Genomic DNA, 27,058 nt, shown 5'->3' with positions numbered 1-27,058 from the left:
CTGTCAACTGTCTCAACCTGTAACCAGCCACAGCCATTTCTTTGTTTCTCTCTTTGGTGCTCAGTGTGTAGTGTGATATAAAGAGCTGTAATAACATTACGGGAATAGAGCTTTAGAATTTGCTTTCTGGCTAGAGTTGGATGACAAGTTTGATTCCTCTTTCTTAAGAGTCTATTAAATATGAAGCTTCAGCCAAAAGTTGTTGGCACATAAACTGGAAATAGTGAAAGAGCTCCGCTAGCGTTTCTCAAAAGTAAAAAAACAAACTGAAAAATAAATGGCACCTCTAAAGTGCAATATTGTTCAGTCCATACTAAAAACTAAAAGAGTTAAAAAGCAGCTATTTGTGCTTGTACAGGTCGTGTGCTGCACTTATTCTTGCTGAGGTGAACTGGTTTCCCCTCATGACACAACAATTTGTTGTTTAAGTCTTCAGTTTTTGTACAGATGAAACAAACAACATATATCATAATTATTCATTATTCATTTTTAGAGACATTCTTTTTACCTTTGAACAGAACTCGGGCAGATATTTCTGTACTCTATTCAACACTTCACTAACAATCGCCTGAATGTAGCATACAATATTTAGCTGCCAGATATGAGAGTGGTGATGATCTTCTCATTTAACGCACAGTTATCTGTCCCACCGCAGTTAGCTCGAAGGTTTTACACTGTGTTTTAAAAACATTCAGGAGGTATGTAACCCATTTCAGTCTAGCTGATGAAAACACACCAGCGCTAAACAGTTTTTAACTCACAGAGCATTGAAACAAAGATGAAAGGTCAGAGTCAGATCAATAACAAGAGACATCGTTTGAGGTCTTCAGAGGCAGAAATCAAAATTTAAAAAAATGGTGAGGGTAAAGCAGGAGACATAAACTGAAGGAATGAAAGAAATGATGGAAAAGAGAAGATATAAACAACAACAAAAAACTTGTGGTTGCGAAGAAGTCACCGGCTACAAAATAAGAGCAGGTGTAATATTATATTACTTTATTTATCTTTTGTACAATGTAATTACAATACAAATATGTTGGTTTAAATACAAAAATTCTGTAAATAAAGATTAAAAATAAACTCCACTGGTTTGCTTTGTTACCATCACTAAACTATGGTTTTACAATCATGTTTATGAGGTAATTTAGTTTGCTTTAACGCAGAAAAACAATTTAACCTACATTTATAATTTGGAGGGCTTGCAAACAAGAGTCGAGGGCTTAAAAATATATTTTCAATGAAACTAAAAGCATCAATTTCATGAGTGAATCGTTCTGGTTTTGAGGAGGATTCGTCCGAAAACAAAGGACTAAAAACCCTGGAGGATCCGAGGTGGTATAAATTAGGCCTGTGCCACATGAATTCAGGTTCTCTGAGAGGCCAGCCTATCAGACAGGATCGCTGCCACAGGAAGAGACCAAATAAGTTAATTCAACTTTGGGATTTAATAAGCAGGAAATCTAATCAGTGGCCTTCTGTATCCATACAATTCAATTCCCAAGGAGCATACAGTAACAGGAGCGCCTTTGGTCAGGCTGCAGTTTATATAACATACAGAAAAGACCTTCAGTAAAGAATAATTTTACTTTTTGTAATGTTGCATCTTCTTAAAAAGACCCGAACTTTTATGATTTTTTTTTTTTGACAGTATTGGGAGTTTTGGCTATAAGGAGATGCACACAGCCAGAAAAAAAGTTATGAGATATATATGAGACTGCAATTATATGAATTTTTCTTAATATGATGTTTTTGAGGTTTTAAGAGTTGAGGCATATGATACTGAAATAAAAGCACCTCGTCCTTCAGAGAAGAAAAAAAAACAGCAGACAGTGCTTGTGTCGTGATGAATGTGTCCTCATTCTCAGTGTCTTAACCTCTTACTTTTATCTCCCTTTTATCACATCTTATCTCATTTTCCTTCCATCAGACTTTCTCCATATCATTCTTTAAAAGTATTGCTCCATTCTCTCCTGCAGTCTCTCACATACAGCTTATCCTTCCTCTTTCCTCTCTACTCTCTATGCTTTTGCTGTTAAAATTTTTTTCTCTGTTAATCTGTCAGAGTCTTAACTGCTCTTGTTTTTTTTTTAAATTCCAATTCCTTGAGTCTATGTCTGCTCATCTGCGTCTTTCCTTTTCACCTCCCAACATCCACACCAAAGTGTGTAATACACCCACCAGTCCACTAGAGGATACCATGTCAGTGTCACATCTTCACTCACTTAGGCGTGAAAAGTACACGTATGTATGACCAGGGTGAAGTGTGAAGAGCGATAAACTCTACGTAAGGAAGAAGCTTGGGGGAGGTTGGATTGATTGAACCCAATACTTTGACCTGGGAAACCTAGAGTCTGAGAAACCAATGTTCATTTCTTTTAAGTCATGTGAGTAAATTCCTTACGTAACGTAAACTTTTTCACTTGCGTAAAGTAGTAACCTACAATATTACTTATTTTAACTCAACCATGATGTTTCTTTTTAAACCTAATCAGGTGTTTTTTGTTGGCGAAACCTAAGGCACCTTACTGTTCAAGGCTAGATGAGGAATATGACACTGACACAGGTATCCTCCAGTGGACTGGCAAGTGTATTACACGCTTTGGCGTGATACCAGGTTGCATTATATATCCCAAAATCTGTTATGAGTGTCACACTACTGCAGCTGATACAGTAGTACGGTAGAGGTGAATACACAATCATACTGTGTACTGTGATGAGGCTATACCCTGTGTTTGAACACGTAAAAGGATCTATGGTTGTTGGAATGTAGTGCATTATTCTTTCAACGAGTTGCACAGTGTTGTCGTTGTTTTTTTTTTTTAATTATTATTTCCACTGAGTTGTTAAAGTTCCTTGGGTTTGTCTGGTGAAGATGGAGTCCAAAGGACTGTTGTGCTGTATTGTCCAGATAGTCTGTGTGCTGGATATCCTGAAGTCATTTTTCATGTCCCAGTGCCCAAGAAGTTAGGCGTTAGCAACAGAAGTGGGCTGCACAGCCAACGTGAAGCCGTACGGACTCAACCGGCCTCAGCAGCAGTGGAGCATACAGTATATACGTGAGGGCTAACAGGTGGAAGAAACATGCTGCTATATACACTTGTCTCACATGTCACACTACACAGCTGTACTGTCAGCCCTGGCTATTTGGTTCCTGTCATTCAGTTTCTCTCTACAACTGACCAATTGCACCTGTTTAATGTCTGCAATATGTAGTCAACAAAAATAAATATAGGGGATATAAAACAACATGCTCCTGAAACACTGCTTTAAAGTTTTGATTTTTAAGTACACATAACTTGTTAAAATAAAAAATACAATACAATAAATAAAATAATTTTGGCCATAAACTTCTACTATTGGTCAGTAAGTCCTTTTGGGTTGCAGGGTTGAGTCTCACATTTTGGATAGTCCTTTAAGGAATCCAAACGTGTGCTGTGCTTGGCGAAGGTCAACATCAGTCCGTTCATCAGTCACAAAATCGCTTCTCTGCTTCTCTCGTGATGTAGCCAGATCCTCTAAAGTCTCCACCAAAATCAAGCAAAACTGCCAAAAACATCTCGTGGGGTGGGAATGCATCTGAGTGGAGTGCCCTTTTAAAGAAAGAAAACCACTGAACTGTGTGTCCCCCACAATGTTCTCAGAGGGGGCACATGCAGTACATCCAGGGACTTGTAGCAGGTAAAGTAAAAGTCAGAGTGGAGATGTGAAAGCAAGGAAGAGAGGCAGGTAGCGGGTGAAGTGGAAGGATTCAGTCCATCGAGTCTAGAGAGATTCATACCTGATCGTCCAATTGCAGCCCAGCAAACTGACAAGTCCTCTCTAACTCACAAGGTAGTGTAAAGAAAGCAATTAAGATCATTGTGGTACTCACTCCTATGAGAGCTTTCAGCAAATTGCTAGGCTAAATTTAAGGACTACAGCTTTGGGAGGCAAAGTCTGGTTTAGAGCTCAATCTCAAAAGTCTTTTGCAGATTGTTGGAGAAAGGGTTGGCTGCGGCAGCTGGCGCCTTGTTCCCAGGCTGCTGAGGCGCTGGTTTTGTCTCCAGTGCTGCCCACTTGGCCTCAAAACGGTCATCGTCTTGGGACTCGCTGACCGCTGGAGCTGTTAGCTGGCTGCCCTCTGGCGGCCAGCTGCTACTGCTGCCACCATTCCCACCAGTGCTGGAGGTCCCGTTCTGGAGGGCCATTGTGGCGCTGCTGTGCGGTGGGAGGCCATTAATGGTGGCTGATAATGGTGGAGTGGAAGAAAATGGAGGTGTAGAGAACCCTCCAGTGGGGCCTACTGCACCATGTGCCCCCGGATAGGCTTGGTGCGGCCCAACTGTTCCGAGCGCCCCGACTTTGGGCCCTCCTACGGCCGAGCCGATAGCTCCGCCCGTGCATGACGAGCCCGTGGCAGTGCAAAAGACATTGGCCACCATTTGCGATGGTGTAATGCCTACCACGGGCACGCTGGCGTTGGGATACGTCATACTGCTCGCCAGACCTGGCATATAGGTCTGCATGGGCACAAAAGCAGGCTGGACAGGCTGGCTGGCAAACATTCCCACAGGGGCTGGAGTGACATCAAAGGCCAAGGGGAATGGCTGCATGGAGCTTGGAAGAGAGCCTGGGGGTCCAGGGAGGGAAGGCTGGATCATGGGGGCCCCGGACATGCTTGGACCGGACATAGTGGGAATAGACATGGATGGAAGAGACATAGGGGGACCTGACACCGGAGGGCCTGGTATAAGAGGAACAGATGATATCGACATGGGTGGCAGGGGCATCGGGGCCTGGCCTGAAAGAGGAGAAGGGCCAGAGATAAGAGGTTTGGACATGGTGCCTAGGGACAAGGGGACAGCAGATACTGGGGCAGCTGACACTGCTGCCTGACCGGACATCTGATGACTGGACATGGAGGGTGGTCCGGGGATGGTAGGGATGGTAGGGATGGTGGGGCCCGGAGGAGGAGTCTGTTGAGCCTTGACAGCCTTGGAGACCTCCTCCAGCCACCTCTCGGCTTCAGAGGGTGTGCGCCTATGGCCGCTCTGCATTTGCATCTGCATCTGCATTTGCATCTGCATCTGCATCTGCATCGCCATGGAAACCGGAGGAGGGGAGTGGATTGGCGGTTCCGGCTGCACCCAGGAGGAGGTGGCTGGAGGGGGAAAAAAAGAGTCTTAGTGAGTATAATAACTCCCCCACCAGTTAGTGTAGTTCAGCACTGAAAACTAATAAAAAATTACTACAGATCTGTTGTAGTCTTTCTTACCCTGCATTGGCGCAGGTGGTGGAGGCAGAGCAGGGGGCACAGTGCAGGTTGGCGGGCCGTTTGCAGACATAGAGGGATTGGAGAAGAGCTCTTCTGATGGCTTGGTGAAGGAGGAGTTGATCTGGCAACACAGTGCATTGATACTACTGTCTCCCTCACCTGGCAATCCCATGTCCATCTCTAGTACTAGCAAGAAAGGAACACAAAGAGGGGGAGGTGGGGCAAAGAGAGGTAGAATGAAAAGAGGTGGTGTGGGATGAGGAGACGATGGAGCAGAGGGACAAACAAACAGAGAAAGAGAAAAAAAACTATATTTATTCAATTGTGTAAGAGACCCAGTTAGCAACAAAAGCATAGAAACTGGAGCAGATGAATACTTTGATGCTGGCTGCTGTTGACCTAAAAAGCGTGAAAAACAGACGTTTCGTAAGACAAATGCAGAAAATTGCCCAAAACAAAAAGGTTCAAACTTAATCACATACTGTCGGTGTAACATTATGTACATTTTAGCCTGTTTTGTTGTGCCTTGTTGTTGCTTAGACTAAGGTGAATTTGACTTTTTAAAATGTGATTAAGTCACTTCCTGACTGACTGGAGCTTTAAACCTTTCTTGCAAAGACCGCAGATATAAACAGATTCATTGTCCCCTTCCTAACCACAGAGATGTCCCAGACAGAACATTTGGGTTTCTCCCTTTCTTCCCTTGTCCTTCCTGGTTCAGAAGAGTTTCTTTCACACTGTGGGAAACTTTAAAACATGCTCATGCAGACAAGTGGGATTAAAGTGCAGTCAATGAATACACGTTTAGCACAGATGGTCCCATTGTGCAGCAAACCCTACTACTGTGGCATTCAAACCCACTCTTCTAATACATGTATGTCCCTCTGAACTTTGTGCATTGTATGGCTCCAAACATGGAAATATACCAGAGGGTTCAGAGGGTGCTGGAGGCATGTGCAAGGTCTCCCATTAACTCTGTATTTTGCTCTGCAGAGACCTACCCCGTGATCCTTCTCTTCCCCTGTTCTTATCAATGTCCCACAGACTTCAGAGGCCCTCTCAGCACTTCACATGTGTGCCTGTATACGGTATGTATGTGTGCGTGTGTGTGTGTGTGTGTGTGTGTGTGTGTGTGTGTGTGTGTGTGTGTGTGTGTGTGTGTGTGTGTGTGTGTGTGTGTGTGTGTGTGTGTGCGTGTGTGTGCGTTCCTCATTTGCAGGTTTAAGGGCTGGTAGAAGACTTGCTGAAGGCCAACCCAGGACAGCTGATTGACCGCACAAATCAATACACACATTGTTCAGAGAGTCACAAGGGAGCAGGGAGGCAGTGGATGTAAACAGTGGAAATCAAAGGATAGACTATGAGGAACGGAGTGAAAGTGTCTGTTGAATGTTGTGGTTTAGTATTCCAGTCAAAGGAGCAACTCTCTCGTCTCACTTAATGACTATAATCAGCCTTGCTACTGAGCACTCGGATCCCGTGGCACCACACTGAGTGGGTGTGTCTACGCCTGTGTGTGTCTTTACGTGTGTGTGCGTGTGTGTGTGTGTGTACATCAACCTGTCAGAGCTAAGTTGGTTATTACTAATTGTACTTATAAAAAAAAAAGAAGCCAAGAGCTCCCAGAGTTACACAGTGATCAGCACTGTTGCTAATAGCAATAATGACAGCACTTCACATAACTGCTATTTATCTTGTCAAGCATTCAGTGGAGGGCAAGTGTCAGGATTAACCAGAAGAATTACACCTTGTCTGCATGAAAACATGAATGTAAATGCACTTGAGATGTGCAGAAGGTCTATTCAATGATGAGATTATTCAAAGCCCTTCAGGTAGGGGTCAGTGACGCCACACTGAAGCCAAATGCAAAAAGTAATGTTGCTCCAACAAACAACTTTGACACAAGTGGAACACAGAGTCCACATGTAGTTTCTGTTTCTGTGCAGAGGCAGAAGTAATCTTCTTTGACTTCTTTGGGATAACAGCAACAGCATTTGAGGATTTGAGTTTGCAAAATGTTTTAAAAATATTCCTTTTTAAATTTGAAAAGGACATATTCTTTAAGGCACTTCCGATCTGGCTTCACTTTTCAGAGTTGGAGACTACTTACATTTTTATAGACAGTGCATAGGTTGACACCTTCTCTACTATTTATATTTTCATTGGATTCACCCTCTTCACACTGTAGTTCAAAGTAATAAACCCCTATTGAGCTGAGTGGTACAGTGCAAAAGTGCAAAGAAAATTTAAAATGGTGTAACTTAATATATTGTGGGACAATAACTTTCACACAGCCACTAAAAAACACATCAGAAGTGGAATTAGAAATTGCTAAAAATTACTGCAAATATAACAAAACGATGCATCCTGTTCACATTACTTTTCTCACCCTTTTCTTTTGAGCTGCTAAGGGCACAGTTGTCACTACTGTTGATGAATAAGTGAACTGGATACAGACAAAACTATTTTTCTTTGTTGCTATTGAGTAGCTTAAGCCCTGCCATTTTATTGCCCCACTCCAGAGTCCAAGTTTGGGACCTTCTGCCCCTCATAAACAGAAGTTACCGGTGTCAGAAGGTCAGCAGGTGTCTTCACTTGTCAACATTTGTGAGATTAACGTCAGAAACCTCTCAACTCACCAGGGTTCTTGGTCTGGAAGTCTGTCTTGCGTTGCAGTGTCGATGGCAGGTCGTTGAGGCGGAGCGACAGCTGCCTCTTGAAGGGCGAGTTCTTTTGGCTGAGGGCCGGAAATCCCCGGAACGAGCCTTGACGCACCAGCTGCTCAATGGGCGCGTGGCGGCGAGGGATGGCGTGAGGCCCGCCTGGTTCGGGGCGCTCCATGGGGGATGCCGCACCCTCGGGTGGAGAGGCGGTGCCAGGTGGGAGTGCCGGCATGGCAGAGGGCTGGTCTGGAGGGAGAAGGTGTGGCAACGGTCAGTGCTGTTCAGCACATAATTCATATATACTGAAAGTGTCTTCATGCAAGTTTTCTCTGCTCTACATTTTTAGGATCAAGTCTCATTTTCAGCTTTAATGTGTGAAAAACCCTCCTACCTTTCTTCTTGTCCTGCAGCTTGTCATCTCGCTCGCTGCTGCTGCCCTGCTGGCTGCAGGAAGAGTTGGCGCGGAAGGAGCCCTCGCGCACAAATGAGGTGCGACTGGCGTCAAAGGAAGCCGTCACGCCGCACTCCTTCTCCCTCCGCTGCTTCCTCTCCAGACAGGCAGCAAAGGCACAGCCAACTGCGTGGCTCAGTCTCTCCCCCTGGTGCGAAAAAAAAAAAAGAAAAAAAGCTTTTAAAACAAGTACACACCTTCCATTAACCGGGAAGATCATAATTTATCACTTTAGATGTATGTTTAATAGAGCTTATTAGGATCAGGGTGCAATTATTAACCTCAAATCGTTCATGTTGTCAAACGTCAGCAAGAGTTCATGCTCTGAATGCAACCAATCCCAACCAGCGTTCTGCAGTTATTCCGTCTATCCCACTAAACTTCCTCATACCCTGCCAAGCTTCTTCTTACTACGGAGGCAGCCGTGACAGCTATGGGAGAGACAGCTGAGTTTAAGATGAACAGACAGCGATATGGAGAGTGTGTGGGTGAAACAGAGACAGACAGAGATGGGCAGATAACTCCACAGGCCTCTGTCTAATCCCCTCTCCTAATCCCGCAGGTCTGTGCTGCGTTCCCTTCCGTCCGCATTACTAATCCAACTCGCAGGCTAAACTGATGAAACCACTGTAGGTTTGAAAGCACACTGCACCCTGACAGTACAGGTTCTATCACACTTGTCTTTAAATTTCTACCTTCCCATCCCAATGTCAATCAAATGAGCAACACAGGTTTGAAATCAATTATTCTGAAATGTAGAAATCCTCAAAATTAATTAGGTGATCATCAAAATTAGTATATATATTTTTTTAAATGCTGCAAATGTAATGGGAAGTTGAGGTGAAACTGTTACTTTGTGGGTTTGAGTTTCATTCAAAACCCCACTGATATTTGTGATAACGTGAATGATTAAACATCAACACAATCTTACTACTATATGTTGTGTTATTGAGCTTTATATGTCTGGGAAAAAACAATCATTTAAAAATAAAAACATTGGAAATTTCTGCTTTTTACAACTTTAAGAAGCACTATTTTCCGTAAGCCCCAGAGCATTGTGCGTAAAACTGTTTGCTGTAGGTGTTTTCAGACTGAAGAGATCACAGCTAAAAAAAAATATAAAAGACTGTTGGTAAATATTTTGTTTCTGGATATAACCAAGTTGTGGTGATGCAAGTACACACGCTGTCACCCAATATCACACATGTAATACACCCACCGGTTCACCAGAGGATACCATATCATGTGTCACGTGTTTCCTTACCTCGGCATGAATATTAAAGTGTCTTAAGCCACATTGTTAGGAGAAGGAAAAGATCATGGTTTGGATTAAAATAGGTAATTTTATGTAAGTAACGTAAGCTATTGAATGAACAGTACATAAGTTAAATACATTATGTTATGTACATAATAAAAGAAATCCACATTGACTTTAGCTTTTGCTATTGAAAGCTGATCGTTTGGGTGAAAGTCCTGTGTTTGTTCCATCCAACCAGCCTCAGCCTCCACCTCAATCACATGACCTCTGTCTTTAATCTTGGTCATACATGTGAGTACTTATCACGCCAGGCGAAGCAAAACGTGACACTGACACTATATCCTTTAGTGGACTGATGGGTGTATCACAGGCTGTGGTGTGATACTGGGCTGCACATTTTCAAGGCAGTTGTTGTTTTTTGGTATGCTCATCAATTACTTTTAAAGTTTTAGGTTCCAATAAAAAGTCTGTGGATGCTAGTTTTCCCTAGAATATGGAAAGTAAACCTCAGGCACACAATTTTGTAGGAAGAAAGGGTTATGCTTAAGGAACTGTCCCCTCACCGAGTCTTTCAGTGCCATGAAGCAGTGACACATCCACCGTCTGGTCGTCCCATCTCGGCAGATGTAGGAGAAGGCCTTGTCATAGTTACGATCAGGAGCGCAGAATGAAACCTTCTCAATGGTCTGGTCCACAATAAGGTCCTGAGAGAGACAGACAGAGGAAACGAGACAGAGGAAGAGGAAAATCAGGAGGAATCAGACCTGACAGCGCGCACAGAGAAACTGAGTCAATCGAGTGGTTCCAGCAGGTAGATTGAATCAAATCACATCTGTCACGGTTTTGTCTTTCTAACCGCTGCTAACTGATGACAAACAGGAAATATTGCTCCAACACGGGGCTCACCGGCTCACAGACTGATCCTCTGAACCTCACTTAACCCCTTCAATCCTCACCTCTTCAACCTATTTACACATCCACTGATGACAGCAAAGAGAGGGACTACAGACTAATGACACCGAATCCTCTGTTATTCTCTGGGATGTTTCCACTACTTGGCCTTCCTTCTATAAAAGGGTTATTCAGTGTCTATAGTCACTATAGAAGAAGCTAAGAGGGGCCCCTGTCTCTCTCTGTGTACATTAAGGGGCCCCCGGCTCACCTCTTTCACTACCCAAAAAACAGAACGAAAAGGAAAACAAGAGGTGAGAACGAGAAAGAAAGGGAAGAGAGTAAAAAAGAGAGTTCACACACTCACCCACACACTTCCTCCCTCTCTTTCAGTGTCTCAGAAAACAAAGAGGGGAGGATGAGGAGAAGGAGAGAGGGAGGATGAAGACGGCAAAGGAGGAGAAAGGAAAAGAACGATGTGAGGAGAAATAGTTGGAAGAATAACACTCCATTCAGTGTGGGCCAATTAGTGAATGAAGGGGGATACTGGTACCGAGGCGAAAGGCTGAGCCGACACTAGTGTGGGTGTTCCTTCATCTCTGGTATCGTAGGTTCCTCTGTGACACTATAAACACATCATACTCTATGTGTTTTCTAGCGATTTATAACACTTTATGCTCTCATGAGGAATATTTCAGATGACATGTGCGGGGGTGACTCAGATCATGTCCTTCCATCACTGAAAGGAAGACTACGGTGACTCAGGCTGTGTCATCTGGGCAAAGAAGTCACTGCCTCGAGCACAAAAAAACTGCTGAATGGAAAAAAGACTTCAGTGTTTCTGTCTATTGATGATGTATTATGAAGGTCATGCGGAGCTGCGTGTGATGCATAAATCCACATTTGCCGACAGACTGTGGGAAAGGGTTTGAATAATGGTTGAATGGCACTGAGGGCGTGCTTTTTGATCCCTGGATAGAAGCTAAACTGATGAAGGGCGATGATGAAAAGGAAGTGAAAGACAAGGAAGGAGGCAAGTGTGAAGCTCATAACGACTGAGTGTCTAACCACATTTCGTTATCTTAAACCTGCATTAATCCATTTTGGAAAGTGGTAAACGCATTTAACATACTGTATAGTAGGAGCGTGTTACCCAATGCAATAGTTTTTTAAAGCTTTTGATGAACGATGGAGCTTTATGGCGCAGAGGAGTAAGATATATGAGACCTACGTGTGATATAGGACTTAAAAAGGAAAAATAAGAAAGGAGATGAAAGTGAAAGGAGAGAGGAGGAGTAGGACTGAGGGACTGGGAGAGGTGAGGTCATGTGTATGGCCTTGAAAAAAAAAAGAAAAAGGGTGGGGGTAAAGTGAGAAAGAGGCTGCTCTATTGCTCTCTGCTCTATTCTCTGCTGCTCTTTATTCTGCTCTGCTTTCAATAGAGCCGAGGCTATAGCTGTGTTCACTGTAGGAGGCCTCTCTAGACAGACACTCCTCAAGTGTGTGTGTGTGTGTGTGTGTGTCTGTGTTTACTTGATCTTCCCTCCCCCACTATGCACCTTCAGCAAGCAACCATGAGTCACAAATGCCAGCTCTCTCTCACACACACACACACACACACACACACACACACACACACACACACACACACACACACACACACACACACACACACACACACACACACACACACACACACACAGGGCCCAAACTAGACTGGGAGCATGACAGTAGATAAATGGTGGACCCTTCTTGCTGTCAGCCTTAAGACAGCGTCATCAAACTGGGGACAGAGGGAGACTTTTGTTGGTTGTTTGAAGATGGAAAATGTGTGTCTTGACTGAATCTACCAATATATATTTCTTCTACAATGGTGCAAAGATAGATGTGTGTTAGAGAGGTGAAAAGCATCAGAAGTTTGCAGGACATTTCTATCTTCTCCCTCTGGTTGTCTTATGAAGCTGAGACTGACGACAGATAAAATACCCGTGTTGTGCACAGCACTTGATCCCAAGGAACAAATTTGACCTGCTTTTCTTTGTTGCTGAGTGAGTGATAAAGTGGGGAAAACGGGAAGACAGAGAGGAGGGCAAAACAAGGAGATGCACGCAACACATAATAAAATGTGTTTTCTTACCTTGGTTTTGTCATCCACCACCCTGAGTCCATCAGCTGAAACCCACAATAGTGCTTTTACTGTCTTTTTCCCGCTCTGAAAAGACAATAAAAAGACAGTGAGATTAAATAATTCAAAGCTTAATAGGCAAGTGACAAAGTTTTACAGTAAATACACAATCATGAGCCCATCCCACCAGATGTTCTCACAGCAAATATTGCAGAGGTGTGATCATCAAGCAAACCACTCTGATTCACAGTTATATAAAATGCTGATTACATCCTTAGAGTAGATGAGGTAGTGGAGGGTTAAGAGCGGAGAAGCGGGCAGAGGTAAAAACTGTGCCAGCTGGCACTAAGAATCATTTCTCCAGAGGAGGGCACCAGGCAGCGCTAATAACACACTCAGCATGGGCCGGGCTAAAAATATACGCACTAAAAAAGTGTGAGGACTCCATGTGAGAGTGGAAGCGTTGCATGTGTGTGCGCATGTGCACATGAGTCTGCATATAAGCGTGTGTGTGTGTGTGTGTGTGTGTGTGTGTGTGTGTGTGTGTGTGTGTGTGTGTGTGTGTGTGTGTGTGTGTGTGTGTGTGTGTGTGTGTGTGTGTGTGTGTGTGTGTGTGTGTGAGGTAAACAGAGAGCCGGCACTGCAGGAAATGGCTTGGAAACCCACAGCGAAGCGATAAGGAGCCTCAAATTTTGCATAATCCCATTGACAAGAAGAGAACGGGGAGAATGATGGAGGGCTAAAAAAAAAAAAAAAGGTGGAGTAGGGAATCAAAAGAAAAGGAGAACTCTGGAAGAAAGTTTTCAGCTCAAGCTATCGCAGCGATGCTGCGAAAGAAAAGATGCTGAAATTGATGGAGGATGGAGAGAAGCAGAGACGATCCAGCAGGGAGAATCAAAAGAGCAAAACAAATGAAAGGAAAACGGAGGCAAGAATTAATGCATGAAGTATTTCTCCTGTGGCTGTGTTTCAGTCAGGTTTTAACCGGATTTCTCTGTAAGATTTTCTAAGCGGTGCAATTTGTCACAGATAAACTTACACTCCCTCTTGGGGATCAGATCAGAATGACTGTGCACTGAAAACAAAAAATATCCCACATTGTTTCCCTAAAATATTCACGTTTACTCCCAGTTACATAAAGAAAAAACAATGGCAGAGCTATAGATGTGCAGACTGTGAACAAAGTGATGCACTTTCTACACCGGTGTGTGTGTGTGTGTGTGTGTGTGTGTGTGTGTGTGTGTGTGTGTGTGTGTGTGTGTGTGTGTGTGTGTGTGTGTGTGTGTGTGTGTGTGTGTGTGTGTGTGTGTGTGTGTGTGTGTGTGTGTGTGTGTGTGTGTGTGTGTGTGTGTGCGTGCGGGGCTGTGGCTGTCTGACACTGGTCGGCCTGTGTCACTCTGTTCACACGCTCTCTGTCCAAATCCAGCCTCCCAAAGGGGGGCCAAAGAGTGTGTGTCAGTGTGTTTATAAGCATTTGTTCTGGCCCTAAATTTATTTTCTGCTCTGTTTTCTGTAGTAGGGTCAGACAGACAGAAAGTATGATGAGCAGACAGATGTGGAATAAGACCGACTAGGGAGGGCAATTAAAGTGGTAAAGAAGAGAAAATAAGAAGAAGAGAGGTATCTGCAGTGTGTGTGTGTGTGTGTGTGTGTGTGGGATACTTACAACTTTTAGCTTCTTCACTGCCTCCTCGCATACATGCATTCCTCTCGACTCCTCCACCTCCACCAACCCCAGGTACTGCAGAGGAAAGAAAAGAGAGGTGTTAATAGCTAAAACCAAACAATGTTGGCTGTTTTTCAGGTTGCAACAACACTCTTCATCTAACCTCCTTCCAGTAAAGCAGCCTGAGCTGAGCTGTACTATGTCAGAACAAAGGAAAGAGACAAAGTGACATGAAGGCAACCAAAGTCTCATTAGTCCCCATCAGTATTTCAATAAGTGCGGTGATATTGACAGGCGAGAGGCTGGTGAGCTACCATACTGGATTTACAGCCGTATATTGGTGCTGATAATGAGGACAGCAGAGAGAGAGAGGAGGACTAAAGTCATTTATAGCCTCACATCCCCTTTTGTTGTCTCTCCAGTGCTCTGCTCTGCGGTGTGCGGAGAGCCCACAGGGACACAATTAAAGCTCCCACAGCTCTGCTGGAGTCAGAAGCCAAGTGGTGAAAGATGAAGATGAGCCCTAAGGAGAGTGTTGAGGAGACTGATCCATGAGCTGAAGTACCTGTTGGAAACAATATGTGACTGAGTGTAGTGGATTTGTAGATGTGTTGTTTTTGTTTTTTTAGCCGAGACAGTTCAAATAGACAGATGTCTGAAATTTGTCATTGTTAGATGTGCAGCAGGCTGTAGGTAGAAAACAAACAAAGTGATTGAGACGACTGACATGAGACATTGTTTCTGTCATAAACTACACCAATCACTGCTCAGAGTCTGGTCAGTACATATCGTGTAGTCAATCAGACTTCAATGTAATCTGTGCTGTTCACTCCAAACAGAGACTTTTGATCCCTGACTTTAGCCTTTAAGGCAGAGCCTCCTAAGGACCCAACAAGAGTGCAACATATTTTATCAGCTCATCATATCTTAAAATCGTAACCTTAAAAGAAAATAGTAAAGCTGTCAAATAAATGTAGCCAGTGCAATATTTCCCCTATGAAGCACAAGCATAATGTTGGTCAAATTGACAATACTCAAGTACAGTAGCTTTAAAATACCATAATGTATACAAACATTTACTTATATTCCACACAATATTGCTTTCAAACGCACAATCTCTTTTCAGGTAAGACAATTGACTTACTGCATATTGGTTATTAACTGAAGTGAGCAACTTGGTGACAAATGATGTTTTGAGTGTAAAATGCATCATTACCTCAAAGTCCTTCAGAGAAAAAAAGAATCCAACAGGTGTGCACAGTGTCTTTATGATCTGTGTGGCTGGTAAATAAAACTCATTCTGTACTGACAGTCTGCTTGAACAACAAACTGCAGTCATTAAATGTGGGTTTTTATTCTAATGTGACACATCTGGCCTGTAGTGTAGAATAATGTGGTAAACAGCTGGATATACAAAGATCCCAATATGCTGCTATCATAAATGTCGCACACGAGGGGACCTCATGTCAAATTATCTTCATGCTGCCATCGCTGATGCAAAAGGGGTTTCTGTTCTTTTAACAGTGATGCCTGTTGACGCTTTGGAACAAATACAAAGTTAATTTCTCCCTGCTGCTCGAGCTAACACTCTGGTCTGTTTTAAAAAAATCACTGCTAATCATGTCAGTGAGCTAGCATTCGAGCAAGAGTCTAAATATGGTGGTGGTATGAAAACGTTTTAGAAATATGGGGAAACTGTACAACTTTCCATACCCAGAGGAAGTGAAGGTGGAGAGAACACAAACAAATAACCTGCTAAACTTTCCAACAGACCATTATCTCTCCCAAACTCACTACTTTTCTGAAAGTCAACTTTTCTCTCCTCACTGAGCTCAGAAACCCTGTTTTTGTTCCTTTGGTGCAGTTCGGCAGCTCTTGACGAGGCATTAATAGTGCATGACTCGTGAATACATTTAGAAACTGGAAAAACAGAAAGGAGGCAGAGATGTGAGGAAGAAAAGAGGACCAAGGGAACACGGAGGGGAAAAAAAACAACATAAAGAGAGTGAGAGGGTTTTTTGTGCTTCCATCTCTGTAAAAGTTCAGAGCTCCACGTCACTGCCCATCTCATCGCTGGCTCTGTGGCATATTACCATCAGGACCATTTTCCATTAGCCCACTTTAGCCACTCACACTGGCTTTTCTTACACTCTTCTTCCTTTGCTCTTTCTCTTTACAGTCAGTCTGCAGCCTTTCTTCTCTTTCACCTCTCTTATCTCCTCCTATATATCTTTTTCATTTCATATCTCAGAATGTCTCTCCAACCCCTCTGTGTGCCCTCATCCCTCACCCTGTCATTTCCTGTGGTTTCTGTAATCCATAACTCCACTTTGTGGTCACTCCTCCCTCTCTGCCCTCCATCTCTTACTGTCATTGTCTCTCCAGCTGTTCAACAAATCACTTTGGCTCTCGGAGTTAGACATGCTGTGCATGCTCAGCCTGGAGCTGGTTATCAGTAAATTGGGCCATTAATAATGCTCCTTTTTGCATTTAATGCTTAAGAGGCATTCAGCTGCAGAGCAGACTCATAATATCAAAAGGTTAAAGACACACAGCCCTTATTTTTCTTATCAACCTCAGACTTACTTACAGTTTGGCTGCCTTATGCATAAAAGACATCAAATTCTTGCATTTTCAATTCACAGATTTGATGTTATGTTCATGGCATGCTATTCTCATCTCCAAGATTAAATCAGGTGACGTGTGCTTTTCAATTTTTTCAACTTTCATTCACTTGCTTTCTTTGTAAGACTCATGTAGATAACAGTATTGATACCGCTCTCCTGTCTGTACAGTGTACACTGATCATGTATAATTTAAGCCAGCAAACAATTAGCTTAGTTTTGCTGAACGACTGGAAACGGGGGGAAACAGCAACTTCTATTTAACACAAACTCAGTGACCTAGTTACTTTTAGACAAAGTCCGGCTGGTTGTTTCCTCCTGATTATTTCCTAAGTCTTTATGCTAAGCTAATGTTGGACGGTGTACATATGACATGAGCGTGGGTTTGTGACATCACAAAGTTTCAGAAGTCACAGTCAGCACAGTCACTGAATACGGGCTGTGTGCATTTCTATGTAGACTGAGCGTTTTGAAACTTCCACAGTATTTATACAGCACCTTGACCGGCTTTATAATCAAAGAAGAAATGGAAATTTGAATTTATACAATATGGGACCCTTAAAATATATTATGAATGTGATAATAGTGTGTAAAATATAATGTAGGGCTGCTATTCTGTTATTCTGTTAAGACCTACATTAAAGGTTGTAAGTGGAGCATAAGGAGGTCTAGTGCAGAAGCAGATTCTGGTTTTCTTCTTTTATGTTCAAGGATAAAGTGCTGATTAAGTGAGGATCTGGTGCACCTGTTACCGCTGAGGGTCTTTATAGGGCACTAACTTGAGTTATGATGAATGTACTGTGGTTTAGGCCTCAACACAGAAAACCATGATTCATCCTTGTGTGTGGCCCCGGGATTTATTTGGTTGAGGTCATGTTAATATATACACAGCAGAGCTTAACTCACACACAGTTAAAAAAACAACAACACAATTACTGCCTCGTGGTTGTCTGCCTCCGCCAACCAGCCAAGTTGCAGTTTACGTCCATGTCTGTCCAGACTCAGATAACAAATGTCATGAAGATATTGAAGGAATTTGGCCAATAAAGCTGATTCTGATAGAAGACAAAGATCTCCACAATCACAGTTTGATAAGGTTAGAGTCACCGATTCAGTATCTGACCAAATGTGAAATATCGGCACAATCTCCCATTCTGTTCCTGAGTTATGGCGTTGAATAATGGCCAGAAAAGTGTTTTGACCTTTGATCTTTTGGCTATAAATGAGTCATCACTTTGTTTTGTCATAATTAGCATATGGATTTATGAGTTATGGCCACATTTGAGCTTTTTGAGGTCACAATAACCTTTGACAGTTCAGCCTTGAGTCCAAGTGAACGCTAGTGCCAAATTTAAAAAGATTTCCTTCCGCCGTTCCTGATATATTGTGTTCACTAGATGATGAATGTACTGAGGTAGGTATGGATGAACGGACAACCGGAAATCCTAACGCCTCCAGCCTAGTAAAAGTTCTTTCTCGATAATGGAAACAGGGATAAAAAGGATCTTATAGATTTTTCCAAGAACTTTAAACCTTAAATTAAGATTCAGTAAATATGAATTGTACCAGTGTAAGAAGTATGCACTGTTTCTACTTACCCGAACAGCAAAGTTACATTTGCCCTTTCGCACAGCCTCCTCGTCAGCCTGCCACTGATGCGGTCTGCTGGCCTCTGGCACGTACGTGGGCTTCTTCCTCCTCAGACTCTGACGAAGCTTGTTCATCTCCGGGGTCACGTGCTCCCTGGTACTGCACACAAACACAGAGAGGGAAGGTGGTTTAGTGGGCTAGAAGGCCACAGATCATTTCTGCAATTCACTCAAGATATTTGACACTGAATAACCATCTGACTCCCTTTAACACACACACAAAGCAACAATAAAAAAAATTGCATTCATTTACTCTCAATTTAACAGTGAGGCTCATTAAAAGCTATTTAAATTCAACAGTGCCGAACTATAATTCACAGAAATGGCACTTGAGAGAGCTTACAGAAACTGTAGTCGTGTGTTTCATATAGGATTATAAGGGAAGAGGGATGCATTTCATTGATTAGCTTGAACTCATTATGCAATAATCATCAGTAACAAGGGAGTCGGTACATTAGGAAACACTTTCCGCCATGACGCTCCATTGATTCTCCATTCAGAGACAGGCTGTACAAATCACACAGGTAGAGCATTAATGAACACAAAGCATAGGGCACGCTTTCATCTCTGCAAGAAACCTCAAGAACACTGAGCGCATGCTGATCAGCACACACGCACACACACACACACACACACACACACACACACACACACACACACACACACACACACACACACACACACACACACACACACACACACACACACACACACACACACACACACACACACACACACACACACACACACACGTACAGGCTACACCCGAATGCTTCTCTGAACAATCCTCCCTCCGTTTCCTAATTAGACCATTCAGTCCGCTGGCCTGTTTAGCGGTGCTAATTTCTCAGCATAATGAAACTATCAAAACATGACCTGCTTAAAAATAATAATTACTGTTTTCATTCCTCTGCAATCACATACCCCCCTTAACAGAAGATCTGCAGTACAACAAAGACATCTCTTCTTGTGTTCATCGGCTGTTTTTATCGAGACTGAATAAACGGCACCATCAGCTCGTTTGTTATCTCTGTCAAAAGTTTCAAATCTGACTTTATTGTCCCTCTCTCTGCTGATTTCCTTTGTCCTCGATGTTTGTACAAACTAGTCTCTTTTTTTCTATAAGGCTAACATAATAAGATGCACCAAACAAAGATCTAGCAAATAGAGAAAAATCAAGAGAAAGTCACTTATATAACTAAAATAATATAAGACATGCTTCTCCCTATCCCTCTCTGCTTTTACTCTTTCATATCTCTTGGGTTAAATCAGAATAAAGAGTGCGCTCCTCTTATTTTCTTACCATCTGGTTGCTCCGTAAATCGGCATTCTGGCTTTTACAGGGTGTGAAAACACATTAATCGTACACTGAAGACATGTAACTTCCATCTGAACAGCAGTGATCTCTGTCTGAAGGGAGGAAAACGTCTCTCTGGTCTGCCACACACAGGTCAGGGTTTATATTCAAATATATACACAGTCAGACACATCACTTCTCATAATCGCTGCTATGTTGCTGGTAATGGTGGCAGAAGCTGGTGTGCCGGAAGCGGGTGCAACTGGACGTCTCTCGCACACTCAGATGTGTGTAATGCAAAGTATTGAAATGCAACAGCTCAAGTGGCTTTACTCATTCCTGGCATGTGAAGCATGTGTCCCTTGCCAAGAACCGGCACACACACAGACACACACGCACAAAAACACACCCAGAAGCCCCTCTGCAGCTCACGTGTCAGGGCTTGTGCCAGTCATTTCTGGGCAAAGCGCCAGCTGACTGGCACCTGGCAGGCAGCAGCACAGCTGCAGCAGGTGTGTGTGTGTGTGTGTACGACGGGGGCGAAAGCTAACGTAATGTGCCTAATGCCCCATAAGAGAGGTAGATGGGGAGTTATGAGGGCAGCAGGGTGGGGGAGGAAGAGGTGCTGGTTAAGGAATACAAGATGCCCTGTAACTGCCCTCACATGGTTTGGGACAGCAGAAGAGGAGGAGGCGGAGGAGGAGGAGGAGGAGGAGGAGGGGTGAGCGGACAGGACTGGTATCTGATGCCAGGACACGGAAATGAAAGGACGGGAACTTAGAGGACTAAGACAAGTACAAAAATAATCACTGGAAAAAAGGGAAGAATGAAGAAATGAGGTGAGAAAATGAGTGTTGTAAATTATCCTGCTCTTCATCCATCAGTCATCTAGTTGTAATAAGATGAAAATGTGTCGGAGGTGAGTGGATTGACACAGTTTAACATGCCCACAGACTAGAAGGATGAAGGAAGAAAGACACAAACTGACCTACAAACCAACAATAATGCAGAATAAAATCATACTGTACCAAAAAAAAAAAGGAACCAGCAAACTCAGATGAACCATTGAACCATCCACTTTGATATTCTTTTAATAGCAAAATCTAATTACTCTCGAATAAATGTATTCACTGTAGAGCTCTGACTTCTATACTTTAATCTTTCTGTAGGATAGGATGACACTGAGACATATGTTCATTTGAGAGCAAGCAACATGTGGCTTAAATGAAGTGGTGGAACAAGTGCACTCAAAATAAGATGAGATGCAATAATAATTTTAAAAAAAGGGGTGAGAAAATCAGAGTTGTAAAACATCCAATTATCCCTCAGTGTAGTTGGTACACATTGGGAATGTGAGGGTGTGAGTGGTTTAGACGAGCAGGAGGAAGACATGATGAGGACAGAAAAAAACAGGCCAGTTAAGTAACATGATCATTAAATCATTTCACTTTAAAGCAAATGCAAAGTTTGGGAAAGCAATTCACTTTTAAGAAGTTTGAGAGGTGGCAGCATAATGTATAATCTGTATCTTACAAGAGAGGTTTTACATTTTAGGAACATGAAATATGAAACTACAACCAGCAGTCAGTTATTTAAGCCGAGCACAAAGAGTGGAAACAGCACCTCTACTTTGCTAAACCTACAAGTGTAAAATTGACAACTCCCAAAACAGAGGGGTGAGTGCTGAACTGTTTGTTGACCCGGAGTAGTTCAGGCCAGAGATGGAGACCTCAGAGGGTTCCTGCACCGCCAAGAAACAGTCTGGTGCATTATATTTATGGTTAATTGACCTTTTAACACTTTTTCACCTTTTCAGAAATTATACTGATTAAACAAATTAAACATAGCATGTTAATATGTGACCTTTAAAGTTGGTGAAAGGTTAATTTTGTTAACTTGTTTTATGCAAAGCTAAATTAACCTGCTGCATACTGTAGCTTCGTATTTACTGGACAGATTTTTTTATCATCAATCTAATCACATCCTTAATTTAAATGTCTTTAATTTTATTCTTTAATAATTAAAAATCTGGAATCTCTCAAATGGCTTTTGATTATGAAAATAAAAATGTGCAGAAATTTCCTCAAAAATATATTCTCATGTCAAAGTAAAGGAAACCGTGTTTCATTTGTTGTTCTGATTAACAAAAGCATGTATCTCGGTGCCACTCACAGATGACATCAAGTCCATGTTTGAATGTAAAAATAGGACCTAGTAGGACCTACTACACTGAAAATACAGGTGGAAACAATTTGATGATCCTCTTACTGAGCAAAACAGCCTGAAACGAACAGAAACCTGGCAGTAAACTGTCTTTGATGGAGAGACACATTAGGGTGGAGACATTACCAAGCATGCAACATGCAAAGGCCTTGCATGGCTGTGACCTCACCCTGCACAACAAGAACCATCTGCACTTGGGGAAAAAAAAGAAAGAGACGGGACGCAGACAGAGGGGGTGGGCTGGCAGGCAGGCGAGGATACAAACATCAAAATAAATCTATAAATCAAGGGCACAAAAGAAGTCCCACTCATCATAAACCCACTCAAAACTTACACGCACTTCAGAGTAGACTACACAAACAGTAGGCTGGTGCCAAAAAACACAGTTGTTCCCCATCCAGTGAAGTTAGCAGCCATCTGGGACGTATTGTTGCAGAGGAGATGGCGTGAGCGACGACTTACACTCATGTGATGTTATGTCGTAAACATTCAAAATGTGTTCACCCGAGCTGACCTGCCTTCGTCGCTGCTTCCTAACCTGGTCCTCCCTATTCTTCTTCTTCAATGGTGTTTACACTCCAGATCTCATCTTTGCTCTGTTTGTGTCCGAAGGATGCAGCGACGGATGCAAAAAGTGAGCCTGAAGCTAAAGGTCTGCCTCTCCGCTGATGTGAAAGTGAGGAAATGGGTTTCACATGGATGAATAATGTGAAAAGTTCGCCTACGTGCACAGACTTATTGAAATGTGGTTTCACATTTTTTTACAATTTGCTTCAGCTTGTTAAGTTGGTATTTTAGCTGTTGGGAGGATTGTTATTGACAAAGTGTGTGTGTTTTTTTTTTAATATTCATGATGTTAGTTTATTAGCCTGAATATATAAAGTGATATTTCAAATGTCATCATACGTGTGTCACCTCTGTATTCACTCCATATAACCTGGGTTAGTACTGCATGTGTGTCCAGCTGTGTTCTGGGCTTGCCAGATGTGAGCCTGATTGATATATTTGGCTCTCTGCCTCTCTTTCACACACACACACACACACACACACACACACACACACACACACACACACACACACACACACACACACACACACACACACACACACACACACACACACACACACACACACACACACACACACACACACACACACACACACACACAAACATTGTCCCTCCCTGATCCAGATGTTCTGTGTTCAACAGCGGCTCAGAGATTTTTTTGGCAAAACGGGACACACTCCTCCCTCACACGTCTTCTCCACCAGATGCTCGCAAAGCACACCTCATACAAGGAGGGAGAAGGAGGAGGAGTGTGGGTGAGAGGGTGGGAGGCGGGTGATGTTGCCACACACATACACACATGTACATACACACGTACACACACACACTTTACAAGTTCACACAATGAGTCACAGCCACATTACGGTAAGCCATATGTCTGCGAAGCTACGGAGAAACAAGGAGAGGGCAGCAAGAGGTGTATGTGTGTGTGTGTGTGTGTGTGTGTGTGTGTGTGTGTGTGTGTGTGTGTGTGTGTGTGTGTGTGTGTGTGTGTGTGTGTGTGTGTGTGTGTGTGTGTGTGTGTGTGTGGTAACAGGGGATTGTCTGGGCTTAGTCATCACTGAGCTGACCACTTTATATGGACGCAATGTACCGCTCCCTGTTCCCCCCGTCTCTGTTCAGTTGATTGTAAGTTGTGTGTTTTTGGCTCTACAGCTGAGAGGCTGATTTGATTTGCCAAAGCTCAGACTCAGAAAAAATTTAAAGCCTTAGTGGTAGAAAAAGTATCCCAGGTCAGCATTATTACAGCTGCTTCCAGTATAAAGCGTTTATTGTAGTGCGTCAGGACACAGAATATGTCATGTTGTTCATATAACACTCTGAACAGCAAACTATTATCAGCAAACACGAAGACAGAGGATCAATAAAACGTGGTGACATATTATTTCAACATATTGGTTGTGCGATATCTTAATTCTCTCGCTGACAACTAAAGAATTATGAGACGACTACACAGTCCCAAAACCTGGATCCACCCAGTTATTCGTCACAGCTTCAGCTTTCTGTCTGGAAACCCTGTTTTTATTAAGGTTCACACAGCCACGCTGAAAGGCGGACCAATCAGTGATCAGTGGGCGTGGCTACGTGCAATAAAGTTGAAGTCAAGCGTTTGTTTCTAAATGTAGTCCCAACAGCGGTGGTTGAGTTAGATGAAACGATGTGAACAGTTGAATGCCAGCAAATATTGTTGAAAAGAAGATTGTCTCATCAGTTCGACTTTCTACGAACAATTATAAAAAAAAAAGGTTTACCGTCAGTCGTCACCTATTTATAAAAAAAAAATTAAATAGATAAAAAGCATATGCACTGAATTAATTAATCTCATAACACACAACAGTTCTCCATTAATTTACAACCCATATGTCACTTCTGTTGTGCCACAATGTACAAAGATCGACTTAATAGGATTAAATCAAAATCTCATCACAGGCACATTTTGCTGACACACACACACACACACACCACATACACACCAAAAACTGACCCCGTTTCTGGGCCCTGCAGACTTCAGCTGACACTGAGTGACCCACATAAGGACACTGACACTTACTATTATCCAAAACTCTCTGTCTCTCTTCCTCTCCTCCTCACACTCACACACACAGAAAGTGACAGGTGGTCTGTGTTTTTGTGTGTGTGATTAAAAAATAAAGGCGTGTGACGTATAACGGAGACAAACCGGGGCACTTGTGTTTAGACTGAAGTCTGACCCAGGACAGGATGGCCTTATTCACTGCAGTGGTTTATGAGCCTGCGTAGGAGTGTGTGTGTGTGTGTGTGTGTGTGTGTGTGTGTGTGTGTGTGTGTGTGTGTGTGTGTGTGTGTGTGTGTGTGTGTGTGTGTGTGTGTGTGTGTGTGTGTGTGTGTGTGTGTGTGTGTGTGTGTGTGTGTGTGTGTGTGTGTGTATGACAAAGAGACAGTCAGACACAGAGAGCCATGTGCTTCTGTAAGGTCAATGTTCCTTCCTGGAAATATTACTCTAAAGGGTTTGTGTTGGACACAGTCAACCACAGCCAAACTGGCTACATAGCAACCACTACTACACAGATTTGAATACTGCACAAATTTACTGTGACATATTTAAGACGCACTCATTTCGGAAAATATGCCTGTGAAGGAGGTCTAAATGCTGTAAAAAAATAATGTGCAAATGTCAAAATGCTTAGTCCAAGGAGAAATGCCAATGCCCATATTCAGCAACTGTGCTGGACGAACTGTTTGGACTTATATAAGTTTGTGATGTCACAAGCTCACCCTCATGCCATATGTCCACTCTCCGCTAAGTTTAATTTGGAAGAAAACACAGGGCAGTCATTTCGTCACAAAGCTAACAAGCTACAAGACGGAAGAAAACCTGTGGCTGCCCTGGGCATGTGTAACTCAGAAACATGTCAGCCAATCAAAAAAGAGCCTTACTGATATTAAAAGTGATTTAAAGTCATAAACACAAACAGCCTGTTCCTGGTCGAGCTCCAGAGAGAAGTTTAAGGGAGGAGATGTAAAACTATTAAAGATGGTTTTTGGTACATAAAACCACAAAAGTGCAAAATATGGGACCTCTAATGTCGCAAACTTGAGAGTCTAACTTGAGCCAGAGGCCATTTGCAAACGAAAGTCTGAGCACAAATGAATAAAACTGCCTCAAATGTTTGGTAACTGTCCGACTGTTTACAGAACAGACCAGTTGGAGAGATGAAATTTTCCATGTCCCATATGAAACATAAACGCCCTGAGGTCCTGCAGCTACAGCGAGCAAACATTTAAAAAAAAAAGCAGAGCCTCTCTTGCAACAACATACTGCATAAAGCAGCAGAGTGCTGTATAAAGTACAGTATGTGGGTAGTTTATGAAGCATACTGTTCTGTGAGTGGAGGCAAAAATGCATCGGAGATGAGATGAAACCGTTGAGATCTCTACAGAGATTAGGAGTGTGTACAGACTGATGAACAGTGGCGGGTGAAGCAGAGCTGCGTGTTTAGCCATCAGCCTGACCCCCACTGTGACTCTCTCTCTCTCTCTCTCTCTCTCTCTCTCACACACACACACACACACACACACACACACACACACACACACACACACACACACACACACACACACACACACACACACACACACACACACACACACACACACACACACACACAGAGAGAGAGCCTCATCTTGCTCCATAAAGCAGGCCCACACTATAAAGGGGGGTAGGTGGGTTCATATATCTCTCTGTCATTGAAAATTCAGGACCAATCCACAATCCATAGCAGTTTTTAATGCACTGGTCCTCATACTGTACTCCAAGTCAATACTGCTCATCACACCATATGATGGAGAACTGGTATGTCCTTGAATGATTTTTTTTTTTTACTCAGTAAAATGTCTTATTTATTAATTCTCTTGCAATTTCCCAATGTGTTACCTCCTGCACTCTGTGATAGTTTTTCAATTTAACAAAGTAAAAGCAAAGGATGTCTTGAGCTGTCCCACATAATATTCAACAAATAACTGAATGTTCAGTGGAACACCTGCACTGCAGAACTTCATTTATTTAGATTTTTATCTGATGAAATGGCATTACAGTCTTTTTTTTTTTTTTTAGGTACATTTCACTCAGCAATTGCACTGCAAACGTGACAGATTTGTCACAACTGAGGCAAAGTTATTTTTATTAATTTCTTCATCACAAACAAGAGCCACTGAAAATGTTTGTATTTATGAATTGAATTCCAACTGCACTGGTGTTTGCTCTGTTCCACCCACCATGTTCATCATATTGATTGTATTTGCAACTGCAGTCTGTGAGCTATGACTCCTAGTCAGTGTGAGGAGCTGAATTAGAAGGAAGAAGACAGTGTGTATACGAGTGTGTGTGTTTGTGTGGCATGTCACGATGTC

General features: G+C 42.8%; 1 protein-coding gene and 1 long non-coding RNA gene across 4 annotated transcripts in view; one reads left to right on the top strand and one right to left on the bottom strand.

Annotated features, from left to right (window-relative positions):
• The window catches only part of LOC138620980 (uncharacterized), an 8,606-nt gene extending 188 nt beyond the window's left edge, over positions 1–8,418 (top strand). Inside the window, exons 2-3 of the long non-coding RNA XR_011310917.1 lie at positions 7,897–8,187; positions 8,328–8,418. This is a non-coding gene — a long non-coding RNA (uncharacterized lncRNA). The remainder of the gene's footprint in view (positions 1–7,896; positions 8,188–8,327) is intronic.
• numbl (NUMB like endocytic adaptor protein) overlaps positions 970–27,058 on the bottom strand; it is a 60,283-nt gene continuing 34,194 nt past the window's right edge. For 2 of the 3 annotated variants that reach the window (XM_069696314.1, XM_069696149.1), the window contains 8 exons: positions 18,531–18,681; positions 14,309–14,383; positions 12,655–12,729; positions 10,190–10,330; positions 8,309–8,516; positions 7,894–8,163; positions 5,255–5,440; positions 970–5,140 (listed from right to left, as the gene is read on the bottom strand). In XM_069696314.1, coding sequence (XP_069552415.1) covers positions 3,942–5,140; positions 5,255–5,440; positions 7,894–8,163; positions 8,309–8,516; positions 10,190–10,330; positions 12,655–12,729; positions 14,309–14,383; positions 18,531–18,656 — 2,280 coding nt within the window. In that variant the 5' untranslated portion in view covers positions 18,657–18,681 and the 3' untranslated portion in view covers positions 970–3,941. The remainder of the gene's footprint in view (positions 5,141–5,254; positions 5,441–7,893; positions 8,164–8,308; positions 8,517–10,189; positions 10,331–12,654; positions 12,730–14,308; positions 14,384–18,530; positions 18,682–27,058) is intronic. The other variant, XM_069696237.1, reaches the window with a different exon arrangement.

Source organism: Brachyistius frenatus, unplaced genomic scaffold (genome assembly GCF_029030835.1).
Source record: "Brachyistius frenatus isolate BFR_SWC_R1_liver_20210118 unplaced genomic scaffold, ASM2903083v1 Contig_1, whole genome shotgun sequence".
In the NCBI taxonomy this organism is placed as follows: domain Eukaryota; kingdom Metazoa; phylum Chordata; class Actinopteri; family Embiotocidae; genus Brachyistius; species Brachyistius frenatus.
Note: the sequence above shows the minus strand (reverse complement) of the source record. Positions and strands in the feature narration are given on the sequence as shown.